The sequence below is a fragment of the Erpetoichthys calabaricus genome, chromosome 9 (assembly GCF_900747795.2).
Source record: "Erpetoichthys calabaricus chromosome 9, fErpCal1.3, whole genome shotgun sequence".
NCBI classification, from domain to species: Eukaryota; Metazoa; Chordata; class Cladistia; order Polypteriformes; family Polypteridae; genus Erpetoichthys; species Erpetoichthys calabaricus.
The window spans coordinates 46432809-46456520 of NC_041402.2; the positions used below are offsets into that span (position 1 = coordinate 46432809).

General features: G+C 37.2%; 1 protein-coding gene across 4 annotated transcripts in view; it reads right to left on the reverse strand.

The window, feature by feature from the left end:
• The window catches only part of cnot1 (CCR4-NOT transcription complex, subunit 1), a 190497-nt gene extending 170730 nt beyond the window's left edge, over positions 1 to 19767 (reverse strand). For all 4 annotated transcript variants that reach the window (XM_051931631.1, XM_051931629.1, XM_051931630.1 and 1 more), the window contains exons 1-2: positions 19607 to 19767; positions 11641 to 11929 (exon numbers count right to left, since the gene is read on the reverse strand). In XM_051931631.1, coding sequence (XP_051787591.1) covers positions 11641 to 11742 — 102 coding nt within the window. In that variant the 5' untranslated portion in view covers positions 11743 to 11929; positions 19607 to 19767. The remainder of the gene's footprint in view (positions 1 to 11640; positions 11930 to 19606) is intronic.
• Positions 19768 to 23712: the final 3945 nt, after the last annotated feature.

Consider the following 23712-nt stretch of genomic DNA (forward strand, 5'->3'; position numbering starts at 1 on the left):
TCATTGACATCCCAGATGCTTCACCTTTGGTGAAACAAGTGGGACTGGATATCTTCTTCAGTGAAACTAACTGTTAGAAACCGGGAAATACTTATCAAAAAGTTCAGGAACAATAATGGAACACATACATTGCAGGCATGTGACACAATTATAGTATACAGTGAGAACATGAACATGATTTAGCAGAGTTGTAAAATTACTTAGTCATTTTCTAAGCATTTAAGTAACATTATCAAAATGGTAATTTTTAAAATATTAAGTTAAATTACAACACTGAATAGCTGGTGACAAAAATATTCTATTTTGAAGACTTTCAGAAAAAAAACACCACATCAGACTATATCTGCCCTGAATGACTATGTCCTAAATATGTTGGTAAATGTCATGAGAAAGCTTTCCATGGCGGATGATGGTGGCTTTAAAGAAATGCTCAATCCAGGTTTCACTATGCCTTCAAGGACACATAATAAACTGATGGAGAGGAAATATCACGAAAACATTTCAACAAGTGAAGACTTGCATTTAAGCTACCAAAAGCAAGCTTGCAAGCACCACCAATATATGGACAACGTGGCAACTGAAGCCTACCTTGGTGTAACATGCCATTTTATTGGAGAAGACTGGAACATGAAATCTGTCTACCTTACAACCATGCCACTGGGGCAGACACATACAGTATACAACATTGCTGACTGGTTGGGGAAGGTTGCATGCAAGCCTGAAATTCCTCCCAGCAAAATTGTTGCTGTTGTAATGGTGCCAATATTGTGGCTGCAGCATTCATCTTAGAAGAGAAGCATGGATGGTCCTCTATATATTGCACAGGTCACACCTTGCAGTTGGCAATTAATACTGGACTAAAACACCCAGGCCTTTCAAAAGCTATTGGAGCAGCATGCTGCCTTGTTGAGCATTTTAAAAAAAGGTAACAAGCCTCCACCCAAGCTGTATAAAAACAGCTACAAATGGGAACACCCGAGCACAAATTGGTACAGGATACAAGCACAGGTCGGAACAGTACGTTCTACATGATTAGTCGACTGGTTCAGCAAAGGTGGCCCATAACCGCTGCACATTTGACCCTAGTGTCACACAGAGAGACGAGAAGTACCTTGACTTAAAAGCTGAGCAATGGAGCCCAATTGAAGAGCTCTCCACTGCTCTTAAACCTTCTGAATGTGCCACTGTGTTTCTGAGGTGGGAGAAATATCTTCTCTACTTCTTCAATACCCCAACTTGCAAAAGAGCCCATTAAAAACTATAATGGATGGTGTGTGAGAGTCAAGTGCAGCGCAGGCTTTCCAAGTCACTGCTACAAAGCAGCATCAGCAATGATGGAAGGAGGTCACATTTTTAGACTCGGAACAAAATACAGTACTCCTCACTATTACAATGGACCCGGGATTTAGAAAACTGAAGTTACTGACACATGAGCAAGTGTTTCATGTGCAAATTAAAGTACAAACACAGGCACTTGTATAGAAAAGGGAAACTGATCACCAACATCATCAGGAAGACAAAATCTGTGCTGCCAATACCTCCACCAGTAATACATCTGCTGAACCTACAACTGCTGTCACTTCACTTGCTCCTTGGCTCAGGAAACAGCAGTGAAAGAGACGATGTGTAAGCTAAAGAAATCTATGGACAGGTTTTAAGGAATGAGATCCTTGCGTACTTTGGCGTGAAACAAGCTGCCAAAGAAGAAAATCCATTACATTGGTCCAAGACTAATAAGACTAGATACCCCATTCTAGCCAAGCTTGCAAAGACCTACCTATCTATCCCTGCTACCTCAACACCATCTGAGCATCTGTTTTTGGTTGCAGGCAACATAACTTCCAAAACAGAGCCAGCCTTAGCAAAGAACATGTGGACATGCTTACATTTTTGCATTGCAACTCCAAATCCCCTGTATAACCATTTTACATCCTTGGTGACACTGGTAAAGCAATTTACAAGTTTATTTTTAAAGCTACTGATGTAGCAGTTTTAGCTATAGTACCATAGTTTTTAAGCTACTATTTGAGCAATTTAAATAATGTAACTATGTTGGTTATGTTTTACTGCAAAAAAAAAAAAAAAAAAAAAAAAAAAAAAATGAAGTTCACTGCACTTTCAACTTTTTTCACACTCTGCATATTTTGTACTCTCGGTATATATTGTAGTTCGAGTTGTAATTAACTAGCTCAGATCACAGGAGAAATTATGTAGAAAAAAAATTGGTTATAAGTTTTTAAAATTCTGATTGATTAATCAAAAATAAGATTAATCAATTATCAGCCGTGGATGCGGATATAAATCTCTGACAAACCAGACTTTAAAAGCACATTACAAAAACCTCCAGAAAGAGTTTAATTTGAAATATCCCTAATTATTTTGGAATGCACTAGCTGAATAGTGCAGATATAACGTTTGAATTTTTATGTGACACGTTAAAATTCAAGCTGTGGTGTGTATTTTTATATTTATGAATGCTAATACTATTTGAGAACTGTTAACACTGCAGTTGTGAGCTGCTGGGCTGGCTACTTTCAGCAGCTATTTAAAGCTGATCCTCCAGGTAGGCTGATGGATATCTCTGGGTCCATGGTTCATGAAAGCTGATCCTCCAATTAGTTATGAACCACCCAGTCTCACCGAGATTACACCAGCTGAGGGTAGGCAAGGCTGCTGGGATCTGTGGTATCCAGAGTGAACTTCTCCAGGCTGGTGGCAAGGCTGTTCTCCTGGTACTGCAAGCAATTTTTGCTTCCATTTGGGAGATGGACGTCATCATGGGACTTGTCATCCCTATCTAGAAAGGGAAGGGTGAGCGCCTGGATTATGGCAACTACAGGGGGATACCCAGCACAGAGAGTATTGATAAGATCCTTGCTAGGGTCATCCTCAATAGGATTCATGATCACTTGCTCACCTACCAGCATCCAAAGCTGTCTGATTTTACACCTATGAAGTCTTCCATTGACCGCATTCTGGTACTGAGGATTCTCATGGGGCATAAATGTGAATATAAGAAGAGTTTCTTTACAGCCTTGTCGATTTTCGTAAAGAGCTTAACTCCATTGATTGACCTCCCCTGTGTGATATCCTGAGACTTCACAGGTTCCCCTCAAAGTTTCTGGATATAATGGCTGGACCAGTATACTGGTACTGTGCAGCGTGGAGGCAGAAACTCTGTTTTCCCAGTTGATTTATGGGGTTCGTCAGGAGTGTGTTCTTGTTCCTACACTGTTCAATGCTCACATGGACTGGGTGTTGAGTAGGGACGTGGGGTCCAGCAGCTGTGGGGCATCTGTTGGTGAAGAGAGATTCACTGATTTTGACTTTGCCAATGATGTTGTGATCTTCGCAGAGTTAATGGAGGCTCTGTTCGGGGTTCTCGAGAGACTGAGCGAGGAGTCAGTGTCTAGGCTTGCGCTAGACTTGGATTATAAACAAGATCCAGGCCTTTACTGACCTCTTCAGCACAGCCATCAGCAGTGTTTCTGTCTGCGGAGAGACGGTCGACCTTGTCGAAATGTTTACTAACCTCAGCAGCAACATTCATGACTCTTCCTATGAAGTCGGGCGAGATGAGGTCACTGGAAAGGGTGTGTAACGCTCCACTTATCTTTGCAAAAGGAGAAAGGTCCAAGTCTTAAGAGGTCTGGTGCTTCCCATTTTGCTATATGGCTACAAAACTTGGATGTTATCCAGTGACCTGAGATGAAGACTTGATTCCTTTGGTACTGTGTCGCTGGTTTGACTTTGTGTCGAATGAGCTGTTGTTCATGGAGGCCTGAATGAGGCACATTGACCCTCCCTCATGATGCAGGTAGTTATGGCACTACGGCCATGACAGTGATTCCTGTACACTGCTGAGGACTCGAGCGGCTGGACCATGCCAAGGGGACACCCAAATAACACCTGGCTGCGGCAGATTATTTCTGGAGGGTGGGGCTGGACAATGTCTGCCAGAGGGGTGGCCAACCAGGATCCCAAGCTGTTTTGTCATGTGGTGGTTGCAGGAACACACTGTACTAGTGAATGCTCCCCACCCTGACCTGAAACTGGTTTAAGTTAAATGATAGTTGGGTACCTTCTTAAAGGGAATACCAGTAATTTTAAAGCTAGCGTGGTGTAATAATTAAGGCTTTGGACAAATCCCTGCAGTTGTGTGTTCAACTCCTACTACTGACACTGTGGCACCACAGGCAGGTCACTTCACCTACCTATGCTGTAACTGGAAAAACAAAAGAATTAGAACCAGTTCATCTCAAATGTTCTAGGTCACCTTGGATAATGGTGTCAGCCAAATGGGTAAATGCATTTGAAATTATTTTATATTCTGTTGCAGAAAACAGCCAAATATTGTTCACTTTAATAAATGGTGGTAGTTTTAATGAAAACTTGTTAAATGGAATTTGCTGCCTAAGCAAATTCCTGCATTTTTAAAACCGCTTGCCACATTGAACGACAGCTTGCTGCAAAACTTTCAGCAACCAGGAAAGATTCCACTACCACCAACAAAACAGTACAGTCATAACTATTAAAACAGGCCAGTCAATCAAACTTTTAAAGACAGAATGAGGAGGAATAAAGATGGACCAGACACAAATGTGCTCTGATAAAATCTCAAATACACCGAAAGCATTGCTGAACTTTCACAGTAGTGCCATTACTGCTGGTGATTTATTAACTGGCAGTAAAAACAAAGCAGTTTTCCTACACCAGTTGATGGTTTATGTTTTGGATGATGGGTAATAAAGGGCTAATTTTGGTAGATAACATTTTACCCAATACTAGCAAGCCTGTTACGTTAGCACCACTGATGTGAGTTTGAAATCTGGCTTGCTGACGGCCACAGACCATTTGTGATGCACAAGTGTGAGTCAAGTGTTTGGCACAATGACAATCTTCCAAAAGAGTAAAATTACTTTGAAACTGCTCCGGTAATCTCCCATTACAAACAAACTTGTATCATTATAACAAATCAGGCTGTTGCCCAACAACTGCACTATTAAATGAATTAATAATGAACTAGTAACAGGTCTAAAACTATTACAATAGAGCAGGGGTGGGCAAAGTCATTCCTGGAGGGCCGCAGTGGCTGCAGGTTTTTGTTCCAACCCAATTGCTTAATAAGAAGCACTTATTGCTCTAGAAACAATTCTGATTCATTTTACTTATCTCCCTCATTAAGATTTTGAACCCTTACGGCTTATTTAAGTCTTAAACAGCTGCATTCTCAGTTTTTAATTACTCCTTATTAGCAATAAGATGCAAATGACAAAAGAAACCAGCAGTTATCCATTTTGCTTGTTACCCTTTAAACCTGTGTTTATTTATCGTGCACTCTTTGGTTTAATTAAATACTTGGAAGGAAAGAGAAGAGAAAAAAAGTGAAGGATTGAGAATTACCCATCCGTTTTACACTTCAAAGTATTTGGATGATATCCTTAGAATGGAAAAAAAATCTAGGATATGATAATGACTTGACATAGCACAGTTAAAGCACTAAGAAGCCATGAAGTGTAATTATTGGCAAGGATTGTTTTCTAATTAAGCAACTGGGTTGGAACAAAAACCCGCGGCCACTGCGGCCCTCCAGGAATGACTTTGCCCACCCCTGCAATAGAGCATACCATCTGACTTTGATTGCCAGCTTGAACAAGAAAACAGGATGCATGCCTCCTGCACAACTTTATATAAAAAAAAAATAAAAAACCCACACATACCCCCGTGCCAACTGCAACCACTACTCAGCATTATTCTTGTAGTAAGCTACAAACTAGTGCTGGGCGGTATACCGGTTCATACCAAAAAACATTTTTTATTTTTGTTATATAGATTTTTCTTATACCGGAACACCGGTTTAAATAGCCTAAACAACGTTCAGAACGTGGCGCAGCGGGAAACTGTTTAAGGGGGGACCTTTTTCACTGCTGCACCGCTAAATACACATGTAATGGAGTACATGCGTTAGTGGAGACATTGAACAGTGAAACGGACAGAGAACATTCCGAAACAGAAGCTGTAGCAGACGATAAAGTTGAACATGATGACACAGAAGAACTTTTGATGAAAAAAGGTGCCGTGTCAGTTGTCTGGAGACTTTGTTTTTAAAAGGTCGGATGTGGACCATTATGTTCAAATGTGTGAATACTGTTTCTATACTACTGGATAATACTGCAAGCCAAGTTGTACTTGTTTTATTCTACTTTTTTTCAATACTGTGTAATGTACCTGGTCTCTGTGTAATAGTGTGACGATGCCGGTCCCCTACAGACTCCCTCTTCCACATGGGAGTCTGTTGAACCAACACCATCGATAGTTATGACCGAGATGAGCTGAGAAATCTCATTGAAGCCAGGGGATGATGGAAAATGCTCAAGTGCTTTTGTTAAAAACAGTCAAAGTAAAACCAAAAGTGTCCGTTGTGCAGTGTTCAGAAAAATACAGTACCCAAATAAATAGCAAATCCATAAAGCCAGTGAAATGTGGGGATTAAAATCCATAATAAATAAATCCATTAAAATGCAGTCTCTCTCCTCGCCCAATCGCAGCACACCACCTTCTGCCTCCATGGCTCACCCTTCACTGGCATTGCTGGCGGAGCCTTTGAAGCACGAACTGCTTTCTGCCAACTCCTGTCTTGGCTGCCGCCCCACTGCGCAGCCAGACCGTCCAAGGTCGGCACACCTCCCGTCTTTCTTTGTGCTCACTCAGTTGCTCCTCAGATCCTTTGGGAGGTCTTACATTTCGCTCGCCCCACTCTACACGCTTAGTCAGTGGGGTGAACCAGCCCCTAGATCGCCTCAGCCTGCGCTCCCTCACGGAGCCCCAGCTCGTCCTGCTTTCTCCTTCCTGGTGTCTGGATTGTCTCCCACGACTGCCTTTTCCCTTCTTTAACCTCCTTGTGTTCTCTTTTGTTTTTTTCCTTCCCCCTATCCTGCCGGCCCATAAATATACAACTCCATGGGTGCAGCGCCTTATTCACAAGCAATTGAGAACGATCGGGTGCGACTTGCCCCAATCACCTCATTAACTCCCTGCGGTTGTGCAATCGTGTCCATGGAGACGGATACGACGAACTGGATTTAAAAAACGACCTTTTTTTTTTTTGGAAGCCGCGGACCTACTACACCACCTTGTTATAAATGCAAGTTGCAGTTTTATTATTTATGTATATACCTTAGTTTGAAGCAAGGTCCATATTAATGCAATTTGCCTTAGACTGTTCAGTTGGTAAAGATGTCATCACCAAGTTGCACTCGTTTTATTTTATTTTATTTTAGTGAATACTGTGTAATGTACCTTGGCTTGAAGTTTTGAAGTAACAGTATTATTACTGGAAGTTGCACTTTTTTATTATTATTATTTATAAGTTTAAATATTATGCAGTTTAATGATGGTAAAGTTGTTTAAAAAGTCACTTTAACGTGTCAGTGGACAGAGATTGTTATCATTAACAGAAAGTGTAGTTGGCTTACAAAAAATATTTACTATTTATTCCTTTTCTAAGACATGTTCAGTGCAATACAACTTTTGACAAGCACCTCTGGATACTTTACTAAGTCTACATGCCTCTTTGGATGGCTGACAATATGTTGTCAAAATTTTAGTTTAAGTTGTTTGCAAAATTTGTTCAGCAAAAAGGTTCTATATTTTGACTGCAACTGTCATGCAATGTGATTCATTCTCTTCATTAGTGCCTCCCTCCTTGAAAATTATCACTTTATGGGGCCATGCAAACCTGTACTAATACTTGTGTGCACATTAAAATGTTTTTTTATACAATGTACAATTCTCATGACAGTGGAATAGGTTATTCTTAGCCACTCTACTACAGTAATTGCAGTGGAAAATGTGGTTAACTAATGCATGGGAAAAAAAATACCGTTGGAATACCGTGAAACTGGTACAATTTTGAAAAATACCGTGATATAGAATTTTGGTCATACCGCCCAGCACTACTACAAACTACATGGAACAAGTATGTGCACATTTGTTTATAGAGCATATGTGATCGCCTTGCCATATACTACAGTGACAACTTATTTCATAAATACTGGCAGTGATCATATTCTCTTATTTGACAATTGGCTCCTCTCTGGTCATTTAAAATGCAACTCCGTCAATACTAGATTGGAATTTGAAAATTTACTACAGTACCTTTAAAAGATATTTATGTCCTTTACTTTTAAGACATTCATGTTGCAGTCTTATGCTAAAATCATTTCAATTCACTTCCCCCACCCCCTCAAACACTCAATAACCCAGAATGAAAGCAAAAACAAGACTTTTAGGTTTTTTGCAAATGCACTGAAAATAAAAACAAATCGCATTGAAACATATTTAAACCTTTTACTCTGGCAACTACTACAGCCGAGGGTCATCTTGGGTATGACTCAACAAGCTTCCAACACCTGGATTTGGGGGATTTTCTGCCATTCCCCTCTGCAGATCCTCTTAAGCTCTGTCAGACTGGATAGACACTGTCAGTGGACAGCCATTTTCAGATCTCTCCCAATATGTTCCACTGGGTTCTCTTCTGGGTGCTGGCTAGGTCACTTAGGATCAACTCTGTGAATGTTCTTAAAATACTTCAGTTTTATACTTGGGGTCAATGTCCAACAGAAAGTTAACCTTAGGCCAAGACTGAGGTCCAGAACACTCAGAGGCATGTTTTCATTCTGGATCTCTCTGAACTTTGTTTCATTCAGCTTTCCCTTACAAAGCTTTGCCACAACCAAGATTCACCACTGGAATGGTACTGTGCATGTGATGAGTGGTGCCATGGTTTCCTTCAGGCATGATACTTAGAATGGCCTCGCCAAATAGTTTAATCTTTGTTTCATCAGACTACAGAATCTTGATTATCATAGTACAATAGTCCTTTAGGTGTCTTGCTACAAACTCCAAGTGAGCTTTCAGGCATCATCTGGCCATATACTGCAGACTAGTGGAGTATTGCTATGGTAATTGTTCTTCTGGACGTTTGTCCCATCTCCACAAAGGTTCATTACAGCTCAGCCGGAGTGACCATTAGGGTCTTGATCATCTCTTCACTCAAGAATAATAAAGGAAATTGTGCTTTTAGTAATCTTCAACGCTAAACAAATTTTTACAGTCTTCCCCTGATCTGTGCCTCAACACAATCCTGACTCTAAGCTCTGTGGGCAATTCCTAAAACCTCACTGCTCAGTTTTTGCTCCAATATATGTTGTCAACTGTGGGACCTTACATCGTCAGGTGTATGCCTTTCCAAATCATGTGTAGTGAATTGAATTTGCCACAGGTGGACTTCCAAACAAGGTGAAGAATGTGATGCACCTAAGCCAAATTTCAAGTATCATAGGAAAGACTCAATAATTGGATCTAAAAATGGCACAATATCAGTATTATTGTATTCGATAGCAATAACAGTGAAATTTCACAATATTTGATACTTTTCATACTAGGGCAAAAACAGAAAATAATTTTCTGGCTTTTAATTAAAAAGTAACTATATTAATCAATTGAAAAATAGTGTATTTCTGTAATATAATAAAAAACACATACTAACAGTAACACTAACTAAAATGATGAAATCCATCAAGTAGTTACTAAACTATTACTTAAGTAAGCTACTATTAACATTAATAAATATGAAATTATAACAAAGGGCTTGAATTTGAATGTATGATGGACGTGAAGATTCTGCCATTGTAACAAGTATGGGGAATTTTTTAAATCTTGAGGGAATTCCAGCATAATTTTAAAGAATATCACCTTCATGGACTACCTGGTTTATGTTATGTGCTGTGAAACACACAGCTTAAAATACAAAAAGAATTCAAACATTATTATATCTATACTATTAGTGAATTCCAAAATAAACCAGGATTCTTTAAATAAGCTCTTTAAAGCCTTTATTGTTAACATGCTTTTAAAATATTTTCCCATGAGAATTACTGTTAGGTTAAAGCAAGATCTCACTGCAAATTACAATATTGCCAGGTGTACTAAACATTCTTTATAAAAAATACTTGTTCTAAAAAGGTGCATATACATTGACCAAAATTGTCAAGGGAAAGTGCACTTGGTAATTTGCCCGCCCACCAGAGTAGTTGTCTTGTCGGATGTTTGCTTTTGAATGAACTTTACTAGATCAATATGAGCGCACTGCTTATATACACTGGCTGGCTGTTTGGCTTTTTAATTCTCTCTGATGCAGGAGCTGACAGATTAGGCACATGCTTGAAAGACTATGCAGTACTGATTAGGTCACAGGCTTTGGGACCATCTGTCCTACATCATAGAAACTTCCCCTAAAAATGAAATTTTCTTTGCATTAAAATGTGCAGAACATCAAAGAAGATGGTAAAAATATGCTGTTTTTCTAAGGTAAGTCTGCCAATCTTAAGCCAACAATCTGCTTAACTCCTGTGGTCTAAATCAGGATGAGAAAGTCTTAAAAAAAAAAAAAAAAAAGTTTTTAACCACTCTGCACTGCATGAGGTTTAAGTATTGTTTAAGATTAATGAATCTTAACTTTCTTAGAGAATAACTGGCTTGAATATATTTTTATTGGTCTATTGCTTTTTATATTTTGTATAGCAATGTCACTTGAAAGTGGATGTTTATGGTAAGTTTTAAGGCTGTTTTTACATTTAGACTCATGCCCCTTCAACTCCAATTTAAAACTCCAACATAGCCTAGGTATTTTTAATTCACCAAAAAAAAAAAAAAATTACTGACGAATGAATAATGTTTTTCATGACCAAGAAGAAATAACTGACTTGAAAAATACCAGACTTATCCTTAATTTCAGGTTGCTAAATGGTCACCAGTAAAAGTGCAGTGAGAGTATTGTTGGGTTTTCTTTTTGGCTAATGTCCATTATGTTAAAATAAATGTTAGCATTCATGAATCAACACAAGCAAAATGTCTGAAGAATGGCTGCTGTTGCATCACTCTCACCTTTAACATAACCAAATAAATAAAACATATAAAGTTGGAAGAGGAGAAACAAACATATCTAACACAGAAGACAAAAAGGAGGGGGTGGATTTCTTGGGCACCGACTACCAAAATCTCATATGAATACCAAAATGTCTCATATGAAGTATAACTGGGTCACCCTTGACAGCCTGTAAATCAGCTAATTAAATATATTCCCAAAACGTAATCTAATGATTACAGCAACCTACAGTTCAGATACACAGCAAAAGGGAACACAGTTAAAAAACTTTCAGGATATACAAACATTAAATATGTTTATGCAAAAACTACAAACATGGGAAAAAAATTCATTACAAGTTTAAAAAAAAAATTGGGAGAGTGAAAATTAACTATTAAACTAAAAAACAATTTTCTCAATGAAAACCCAGGCGGCCCCAATCCCAGATAAATGGGAAGGGTTGGCATCAGGAAAGACATTCAGCTGTTTAAAAAAAACACACCAAAACATCTATTGGAGTGACTAGTTTAAAAAAAAAATTAAATAAAAAAGCACTCCCGTATAAAAATGGGAATAGCCACTGAAGACAACTTTCTCAATGATAATTTAAAAAATACAGCATATTAACAGAAACCATGGATGACCACCTTAGTACACACAGAACAAACAATCATTTTAGCATACTAAAAAACATTTTATGCACTAATACTCACATGCTGTATTTCTTGCTGGCTGGCTCGGTAGTTTTTCTTAGTTAAATTGTCCACCAGGTAGCTGATTTGAGACAAGGCCAGCGAGAGCGAGTCAAGATTCATTGCTGGTCAGGGCGGAAGCAGGCGGCCGAGTCCGGCGCAAAATCACCATTATTCCCCTTTAGTCACTTCAGAGATATGTTTTAATTTCTTTCACAAAAAGTGTTATCCGATTGTTAAGCAGGATTTTGTCTCAGTGGTTCCAAGTGTCTCAATTATCAGTACCTCAATCAAACATGAAGAGTGACATCTTAAAAAAAAAAAAAAAAAAAAAAAAAAAATGTTTAAAAATTAGTCACACACCATAAATTATCATACATATTACTAGAAATGCTACTCCTTTAACTGTCATTTACATAAATTACAAGTTTGAGACTTGTAAAGCCTTTTGTGGAAAAAGACACAGCCTTCAGCTTTGAGTTTCCCACAAGTCTGAATAAATGTAATAAAAGTTGTAATACAGGTCCATTTCTTCTCTGAACGTGTAAAGTCACCAACTTTAAGACATGACCTACCTAATATAAATATACCTCCTCAGTAAACCAGCCATCACATTTAACAAAATGTTTAAATATGGTGCTCAAATCCAATCCTAGAAGAATCACAACAAGAAATTACTTTGAGCATAGTCTGCATCTTTCATTGAGCTCATAACTGCAAAAATGCACAAAAGAAAAACATTTCCAGGCATACAAATGATCTACAATGTGTGACTGTTGCCATAGTTCTCTAATTTACCATGGAGGTATTAAAAAAAATCTGCATCTACTGAAACATGAGATTTTACGGAATATATTTAAATGCACAACAAGTTTTACATTAGTTTTTATTTCTATATTTTTTCTGACCTTGCTCAGACATTTAGTTTAGTTTTAGTTCTCCTTCATTGTACATTTTAGTTTTGATTTAGTTTTTATTTCACAAAGAAGTTTCTATTTTATTTTTAGATCTATTAGTTTCAGCTTTAGTTTTAGTAATTATAGTATGGTTAAAGAGCTGTGTCACAATCAGACAGAACTGTACACTTAACAGGTCTGGACATATTAGTTTAATGTTAATGGAAGCTTACTACACAGTTTACTATCTGGTTTTGTTTTTGCCTGATAAAAACAAGCATAATCAAAACCAGATATGAACAATTTTATAATTTCTAAAATTTGTCAGTTGTGCTCAACAGATGTGCACTGACTGTTGCCACTTTTCATCTTTTTCTTTTATTGCCCAGAATGGGCCAATTTGTAATGAAATTTAGGTGAATTTTAAGGTTTGATGGTTTTTAACTTTAAATGTCTACAGTGCACAGCATACAGTGCATCCGGAAAGTATTAACAGCGCATCACTTTTTCCACATTTTGTTATGTTACAGCCTTATTCCAAAATGGATTAAATTCATTTTTTCCCCCTCAGAATTCTACACACAACACCCCATAGTGACAACATGAAAAGTTTGAGGTTTTTGCAAATTTATTAAAAATAAAAAATTGAGAAAGCACATGTACATAAGTATTCACAGTCTTTGCCATGAAGCTCAAAATTGAGCTCAGGTGCATCCTGTTTCCCCTGATCATCCTTGAGATGTTTCTGCAGCTTAACTGGAGTCCACCTGTGGTAAATTCAGTTGACTGGACATGATTTGGAAAGGCACACACCTGTCTATACAAGGTCCCACAGTTGACAGTTCATGTCAAAGCAAAAACTAAACATGAAGTCAAAGGAATTGTCTGTAGACCTCCAAGACAGGATTGTCTAAAGGCACAAATCTGGGGAAGGTTACAGAAAAATTTCTGCTGCTTTGAAGGTCCCAATGAGCACAGTGGCCTCCATCATCCGTAAGTGAAAGAAGTTCAAAACCACCAGGACTCTTCCTAGAACTGGCCGGCCATCTAAACTGAGCGATCGGGGGAGAAGGGCCTTAGTCAGGGAGATGACCAAGAACCCGATGATCACTCTGTCAGAGCTCCAGAGGTCCTCTGTGGAGAGAGGAGAACCTTCCAGAAAGACAACCATCTCTGCAGCAATCCACCAATCAGGCCAGTATGGTACAGTGGCCAGACGGAAGCCACTCCTTAGTAAAAGGCACATGGCAGACCACCTGGAGTTTGCCAAAAGGCACCTGAAGGACTCTCAGACCATGAGAAAGAAAATTATCTGGTCTGATGAGACAAAGATTAAACTCTTTGGTGTGAATGCCAGGCATCACGTTTGGAGGAAACCAGGCACCGCTCATCACCAGTCCAATACCATCCCTACAGTGAAGCATGTGGTGGCAGCATCATGCTGTGGGGATGTTTTTCAGCGGCAGGGACTGGGATACTAGTCAGGATAAAGGGAAAGATGACTGCAGCAATGTACAGAGACATCCTGGATGAAAACCTGCTCCTGAGCGCTCTTGACCTCAGACTGGGGCGACAGTTCATCTTTCAGCAGGACAATGACCCTAAGCACACAGCCAAGATATCAAAGGAGTGGCTTCAGGACAACTCTGTGAATGTCCTTGAGTGGCCCAGCCAGAACCCAGACTTGAATCCAATTGAACATCTCTGGAGAGATCTTAAAATGGCTGTGCACCGACGCTTCCCGTCCAACCTGATGGAGCTTGAGAGGTCTGCAAAGAGGAATGGGCGAAACTGGCCAAGGATAGGTGTGCCAAGCTTGTGGCATCATATTCAAAAAGACTTGATGCTGTAATTGCTGCCAAAGGTGCATCGACAAAGTATTGAACAAAGGCTGTGAATACTTATGTACATGTGATTTCTCAGTTTTTTTTTTTATTTTTAATAAATTTGCAAAAACCTCAAGTAAACTTTTTTCACGTTGTCATTATGGGGTGTTGTGTGTAGAATTCCGAGGGGAAAAATGAATTTAATCCATTTTGGAAAAAGGCTGAAACATAACAAAATGTGGAAAAAGTGATGCGCTGTGAATACTTTCCGGATGCACTGTATCTCGCTCCAAGACAATGTGTTCACAATTAATGCCTTCAATGTTGCATTCAAAAATCTCCCATACTGGGCTTTGTTATTTTCTACCAGCCATATTGATCTCGGATTCCATCTCAGGCACATACAATTTATAGACAGAATTTTGACACCTGCAGGCCTGAAAAGATATCAAAAATCAGAAAACAGATTATATTGTGTTCCGACAGCTGTGATCATGAAAATTATGGGGGATTAGGAAGAACAAGGCTCTTAGGCTTGAATTAGTGTGCAGACACCACCTTGCTGTATGGAGGGAAACAAAGAAAAACATGCATTTAGTGTCAAGGTTAGGAGCAGTGAGACTTGAATAGCCCATGCATATGAACATTAAACCCATAATGAGCAGAACAAGAGTAGGTAATAGGAGTATGGATGGGCACAAAACGACAGACAGAGCATCTGAAGTTAGGAACAATACATACATTATATAAACCTGTTTATGCTGAAAAGGATCACAGGAGACCTGGAGCCTTCACCAGCAGGTTTGGATACAAGGAAGGAAAAAACACTGGTATGCAATATGTATGATATGGCTGATAAGAACAGAAAGAATATGATATTTCCACTATTCTGAGAGAGAAAAAAAAAATTGAAAAAAGGGGGACATTTTAAAACATAATTCTGCTACTAGATTATTTTCACAATATCAAGTATTTTGAGCTGTGAATATAAACTAAAAGATAAATTAATACATATACAATTAATACAAAAACACGTTAGTAGGTTTAGTCTTTCACCCGTTGGCAGACTCTCTTCGCCTACTTCAGTGGAGACATTGCCAGCTCAGGAATTTTATAAAGGTTTGTATTGCTTTGTTGTTAAATGACTTTTTTGTTTAAAAAAAAAAAAAAAAAAAAAGTGATTGGTCAGTAACAATAGGCTGATCTTGTATGATGACGTAGTCTGTCTGTCAATCAGCAACGTTTTAGTTTCAGAAAGGATGTCTCCTGTGCGAAGTGACAGGTGAATTATTGTCACCTGAGAAATAACCTGAAACGTTCCTCACTCGTGATTTTTCTGTCCATACAGTAAATGTTTTGTTGACAAGCACATTCTGATTTCAGGAGTTTGGTTTAAATTACATCTTGATAGGCAGTAGTGAATCGTTTTCTACTTTGCACGCTTTACGTGCCCATGTACAGCTCGCTTTGTCACTGCAAATGCTGGATGAACACAAGCCATCCGTCATCAGCCGACGTTCACTGGATGAATATATGAAGGAGGCTCGTGGCGGATGACTTTGTTTTAGAGTTAAAAGTTACAAGGGTTAAAGACTAACGGCAAGAACATTCATTCAAAAACAATAACTGAAATAAATTTACTAAAAATGTCTAGTTTGTCTTTCCAGCTACTTTAATAGTTTTGTTTAGTTTTAGTTTTTAATTTTGATTTTGTTGATCATTTTATTTCAGTTTATGAAAATGCTTTTAATAATAGTTTCAGTTTTGATTTTAGTTTTCGTTACCTATAATAATTTTGATGCACAACACTTTGGTTTCTTTATAACTGCAACAACATAGCATAGGAAATAAAAATCAGTCATTCACATCTTTAAAATCTCTTTTACTCTACTATACCAACCCAAAAATGCAGCAATACTGAAGAAAATAAGAGTACATTAGCCGCCCATAGCACAAGTTATAATTAATTGTTCTGAGCATGATAGCGTCTTGGGCTTATGCTTCAAGTTGAAAAGCAAACGTACAAAAAAAGAGGGAGCCCTACACTTTTGGGTTATGCACATTTTCAAGTGATAGTACAAGAACATGGTTTTTCAGAAAAGTCAAATCCTAACAAATCAAACAGCAACAATAAAACCTAACAGTTTAAAACCATGGTGGTTCTATTTAATTCCCTTTAACTTAATTAAGAGAATTAAATAATGCTACAAGAAATTATGGCATTGTCATTTCCAATTAAAGTACTTTCAATAGTCTGCCTAAAGCAGTAAAAACGCTGAAGCCATTTGAACTTACAACGCATTAACTTAAAGGAACACTCCGCCTAATTTTTTTTTTTTTTTTTTTTTAAATGTCACTTACACCATGCAATTCAATGTGGTGACCGAGAAAAATGTTGAGTCTCATGGCTTTGTGGAGAATGTATACAACAAGGATTCAAATTGAATGGGACTCGCTGACCAATGCCAGACAACAAATGTGAAAAACATCCAGGAGAAAAGAATTTAAAAAAAATTCTCACATAACTCATGTCACGTAATCAATATGTCCGTTATCCATTCTTATGCTTTGAATGTACAAAATACATGCATTTTTGGCTAAAATAATTAATACTCCCAAACTAGAAAACTCTATACAATATAAACAGGAAAGGCTCATTTCCATAATGCTGTGCCTTTGAATTAAAAACAGGACTCTTGACCAGTGAATAAGGGGGAGAGGCAGGTCTTCAATTCAAACACACAGTATTGTGGGAATGCATCTTTCCTGTTTATCCTGTACAAGAAATTTTCTGGAGGTACTAATAATATTTTAGCAAAAAAATTAATGCATTTTTGCATGCTCTGTGGATACAAATGGATAACAAACACATGGATTATGCAACACAAGTTATGCAAGAACTTTTTTCCATAGATGTTTCTCCACATCATTTGACATTTGTCCAGCACTGTTTACAGTTGGATCCTGTTCAATTACAATCTTTGTTATGTACTTTGTCAATGGAAACATAATTAAAACATTTTTATTCACCACTGTAGAAACTAAATGGGGTAAGTAACAATATTTTGGGTACAGTATTCTTGTAAAATAATGTTTGATTAATGAAGATTGATCATTATACTATTAAAAGCAAAAATAAAAATTTAAATTAAACCGACACAGAATATGGACAAAAACAGCATACACCATTGAGTTTAAACAGATAGCAACCAGAATTTTATAAATGACTAATTTATACAGAAGTAACCACAAATAGTAAACCACCAATTTGTACAACTAATTACATTTGATAATTATCTTGTGTCACTACATATGTGAAGAAATTACAACTTAATACTTCAAGGGCAAATTTTATTTGTAAATAATCTTAAATCACACAAATACAGCATAGTTCTTGAGATACAGTAAACCCTAAATATAAAAAAAGATTGGTTCATATGTCAGATGGCATGCTATATATCATACAAATAAACATTAAGCATTTATAGGTTAGTATTCTAAAATATAATTCACACAATGACAACTGTGTAGAATTCTACAAAAAGAAAGGTTAACGAAGTGGTGGTCTGTTATACTCCAACGGCAAATCACCGCGATAGCTTGTCACATGCCGCGTGCATTTTTTGACAGTTATTGGAAACCATCATCTGCATCACACCTACCATAAACTTTAACAAAATTATAAAAGCAAACATCTCGGATCTTTGCAATGGAAGCCATATACCTGTAATTCACGTATTAACGAATGAATCGATTTGGAAAAATGAATACGCACATAAGTCTGAAAAAAAATAAAAGTATTTATTCTGTGAACAGACCGGTCATTTAAATACTACTCTTTAGCGCACTAGGCCTTAAAGCCCGCACGTATCCACAGGCACAGCCTAGGGATTAATATAAACACATCACAATAATTGACTTGACAAATTTACGGATTGCAAGGGGAACCAGGCATTACAAAATAAGGTACCTTGGTTCGATCCCACACTCTCTTACGGTCAGCATAAGAAATAAACATAGCAGTCCACGAGCCAAAAAGATAAACGCTGGTCTTGAGCAGAAAGACTGTGACGGTTGACGCTAAACTCTGAATTAAAAAAAAAAAAAAAAAAAGACAAAGCCTACAGAAAAAATTAAACCCAGCAGCGCTCGAAACAGTTTGCGACAGGCCTGACCAATAAATATATTTTATTACAGGACATGGATGGAGGAGCATCAAGTTGAAAGTCAAACTTGTTGTACACTCTGCTATAGTTGGGCACGTCGATGGATATGTCTAAAAAAAAAAAAAAAAAATCGGTGCAAATCCCAGCCGTTCCATCTGTGCGTGCTAGAACATATTCCAATTCCACGGAACTGTCTCTCACATGGGTCCTAAATGCGTTGTGTTTAGTTTCATTGCTTAACGTTCCGGCTGTGTATAATTTCATTAATCAACTAAAATTAATGCATTTTCATTATTTTAAATTTGGACATGCCAACGAATACTTCGTTAGAGGCTAATGTGACAGTAGCAAATATGCAAAAGGGTGGCACAATTTTAAGTTTCCCCTCCAAACTTTCTAAAGTGGTCGAAAAACTTTTTTCAGTTGATTGGTTTATCAGTGTCTGCGACACCTTGCGTTATTCACGAAGGATATCACGAAGGCCACTAAAAGTCTGTAACACATAACTGCCAGAAAGCCTGGGCAACACAAAGACAGGGCCCATACATCGAGAAAGATGGAACTGGGCGTAATGCAAGAGAAAACAAGTACGGAGTCTGGTTTGAGACAATTACACTTTGCAAGGTTTGGTTTGGATTCCTACTGTGGCTTTTCTCCAACAATACACCTAAAACGTACCCAAGTATTCGAAATTTATTGTAAGCACACTCAACAGTCGGAAGCACAACGTGCTCTGCCATTTAAGTGTCCAAACTGTTTAAAAACAGCAAGTTTTAAATGCTCACATCTCAAAAAGCCTTAAATTTGTTTTAAGGGCTTAAGGGTACTTTACCCCTCAACTGCAGGAGGACTTACTGAAGTAGAGAATAACAAAGGAACTTACATACAGTATTTCTTCAAATACAACACAGTTTGCTAATCTAGACAGCCAAGTCGGACTGGCTTACTATTCCAATTAAGTTTCGTTTCGTAGCAGAACCCTGGGCGAACCACACTTTTACTCGCTACATCTACCCCCCCCCCCCCCCCCCCCCACCTCTCTCTCTCTTCACCCTAACGCGGTTAGCGCTTTAAGTGGAAACAGTGTGTACACACTTACCTGTATGGAACGTTACCTTCTGACACCAGTTATTAAATAATGCGTATCGTTATGATTTATACCATCTGAAGTCGCTAAAAATCTCTCTCTGATACACAAGCCCCCTACTCCAGTTTAATTTTCAATACAAAATGGCGACAAGCGGCTAGCTCGCGCGCGCGCTCACGGCGCCATCTTCTAGAGCTCGAGCTCGCGAAACCCCCTCCTTATAAAAACCAGTTTAAAAAAAAAAAACAATCCATAAGAAAAGCATCATTTAGACCCTAAAATGCAGCACTTAAAGAGATAGTTCACCTGACACGCTAGCAGTATTATAAGTTATTACTTTTTAGTAAGCTCCGATATCATAGCAATATTTATTTTATAGATATGTATATGTTTTCATGCCCCCCCCAGGTTGAATGGTTAAATCGAGTTGCTTTCGTATCCCCTAATGCTTCACACCCCCTCTTAAAGATGGCAGTGGTACATTCCATACAAAATAAATTGTAATATTGCGTTCACTTAAAATTTTCATGTCGTGGCCAACTGTAATGTAAATGCGACTAAAAAAAATTAAATTCATATTTGACTTGCAGTTTAAAAAGGCAAAAAAAAAAAATCACAGTTAGGCACGTGTCCAAAGGTTACGATAGTAGTCACGTGATATAGTAAGTAAGGGCTTGCTTATGAATAGATTACTGATTAGTATTTCTTTTAAACGTTATTATTTTGAAACCATTTTCGATTATAAAAACCGGAAGAGTGAATGAACGTTATTTTAAAAAGTTTCTACTAATTCACTTTTGCATGTACTGTGATGTTACGTCCACGTGACCATGTCGGCTGCCGTTTAATGAACTGCCGGATGGCTCTTAAATCGATTACCTAATAAAAGTACAGTCCTGTGATGTGGAAACTATAAATAGAAAGTTATGTTACATACTTTAACACACTGCGTTAGAAGTAATACCAAAAAAGAAATCTAAACGAAAAGTCTGTGCCTTTATGACAGTCGGGCAGAGGAATAAAGTGTTTTAAAAAGATAGATGAATCTCTCCTCAAATCATGTTAGAATGTAAAAAAGGCTCAATCGAGCGTAAGGGTAGTGAACGTTATTTAAAAGAAGGGGGTACTGGATGTCATGTTGTAATGCAATTGATATAGGTACAAGGTTTGGTGAGGTATGAAAATGAGAAATAAAATGAGGGGAACTTAGTAAAAGTATCACAGTTGCAGTTTTGAAAAGTCTGAATTACCGTAAACAGCCCTAGTACGGTCTGTTCATTAAAAATTAAATGATGTAAAATTTTATTAAAAGAAACCTACATACTTGGGTGGGTGCTTAATTTTGGTTTAATTTAGACTTGATTGCATGGAAGGTTATTTGCTTTAAATAAAATCAATAAAATGCTGAGGACAGAAATACATTGTATATGGAAGAAGATGATCCGCTGTGCCAACCCCTAACGGGAGCAGTCGAAAGAAGAAGAATAAAAAAAAATAAACCTGCATTACATTCCACATTTCGGCACATATAATCCCAGAGGCCATACTGGTTAGAGAGCATTTCAATAACATAAAGTAAAAACATATTTTCAAGAACCTACTCTTCAAATATGCTAGACAAGATTGGGAAACCTTTAAATTGGCATCTCCAAAATGGAGTGGAACTCACCCAAACATAGATTAAATTTGAGTTTTATGTGTGTTATGCAAGTCATAATTTAACTAAAGGGCTTTCATCAATCACATTTATATCATTTAAATTTGTCCAAAATGTATCCAGGGCAAGAATCAACATGTGAGCGTTACTATTTAGCTCCAGCTTCATTAGGCCATACGTTTTGGGAATGCACGAAATTATGATAATTTTAGATTAAAATCTTTACATACTTTTCAGACAGGTATGGCTGTGACTCTGTTTAACAGCAGCCATTGAACAGATAGGCATTCAACCAGTCGTTTAACATTGAATATATAGTACAGTATGTGTTTTGGGGTGATGTTAATATTTTGAATAGGAACTGTATTCAAAAATTCAGAAACATGTTTAGCAAAGTATATTCTACCTACAAAGATATACTGGAATTCTAAATTTGAAAATAATGATTGACAAAGTGTTTGGAAAATGCTAAGTATGCATGTCTTACAAATAAATTTAATGGTGCCATTCAAGATTACTCATAACATTTACCCTGTTGAGCAAATATTAACCCGATTCAAATTCATCCTTAATGCAAAATATACGATATGGAAAAAGAAAATACTGTATATTGCATTTGTTTTATCCGTGTTTTCAGTCCTCAGTGTTTTGGAAGGACTTGAAGTATTTTTTACAGTTTTTTTTCTTTTACGTATCTTTCTGTGATTTTCATTTTATTCTACACACCCAGATGTGGACCAGAGGTTTATTATTATTATAAAATAAATAAAATGAAATGGATGAATTTTACACCAAATATTTGCCTAGTTAGAATACACAAGGACTTTTATGTTAAAACAAATCAAAATGTTAAAAATAAAGCTAAAATAATCATTGACATATTAAATCATGTTAAACTGTCAATGTAATTAGTTAAATATCAGTGACTTTGTCTTATTTATTATAAGCTGTATTACTAACGTGTATTATTAATTATTATATTATTGTATTTTTTTGTTATAAATAAAGCATTATTTAAAAAAAGTTGATATCTTAATAAAAATACCATACTTGTGTCCTTCCATCAAGGCCTTCCAACACCATAGAAATCATATATTTTTGTTATATGCAGCAACTCCGAATAAAAAAGTACAACTCTAATTTTCCTGACACAAAATTCAAAGTTTCGTTATAATTTTGCATACATTTGCTTACATTCCTGGACATTTTGGGCCTTGCAGACCAGAATAAATTCTCCTTTTCCTTGCCTACAGATGGAAAACTACTGACTGATTACACCGAGGAACAGGCTCACCACATTTTATAAGCTGATTCTCTTGGAGCTGTTTACACTGTAAATTAATTGCACATACAGTGTCTATCTAAAAAATTTGCATACCATTCCATAAATATCAGATTACTGTAATGTAAATCTAAAAAAACTCTTTCTAGGTTTTGTTTATAAGTTTATATAGGGTCATTATATAATGCAGCAACAAACATCAGTGGAATTCCCTGCTATTGGTAATTGGTCCATTTTCATCTTTGAACAGATTCTATTATAAATAGACACTATTCTATTTATTAGCTGGATTTTTGGGAACTGAAACATAAAGAAGCAGCACTGAATGCAAGTCAAAACAAAATGTTTCAATACACAAATGTTTCAATTTTGATAATAACTTATTACAGACCACTTGCACATCATAAATTTCCATCCATCATTATTTTATTTTCTCCTACACAGGATGCCAGTCCATTGCAGGACAAGCATACCCAAAAGTAACAGCCAAATCAGGCCAATTTACTACTACTAGTAGTAGTAGTAGTAGTAGTAATGGCACCTACCATGAATATCTGTTGGATGTGGGAAGAAACCAGGGCAACACCAAGATAAAAACCCATAAACAAAGTAAGAGAACATACATACATAAACCACAAAGAGTGGCTATGCCAGGATTGATTCCCAGAGACATGAAGCCCTTTTTTATGCTTTTAACTGTTTCAACCTCCCTTTAGTAATTACATTTTGCTGCAGTTGTATAAACCACATTTGAAAATAACCCATGATGAAAGGGCCTATGTAAAATGAAAATAACATTTATTTATATAGTTATACAGTATATTATGTACCTTGAGCACGGGAGAGGTGCTATATAAATAAAATGTATTATTATTATTATTTTAGTACATTTACTTCATGGAAGTAGCACAAAAGAGTTACAAAAGAAAGTGAAAACTAAAGAAAAATTTTTTTTTTTGATGAATATGTAATAAATCACTGATAGCTCCTTGGGCCCAATATATTTCTGGGCAGGAGTTCTTTTGTGCAACATTCTGCATGTATTCTGGGGGATTTCCTCTTCACAGGTGTAGAACTCCGGTCCTCGAGGGCCGCAGTGGCTACATGTTTTCATTCTAACCATCTTCTTCATTAGTGAGCTGTTTTTACTGCTAATTAACTTCTTTTGCTTTAGTTTTA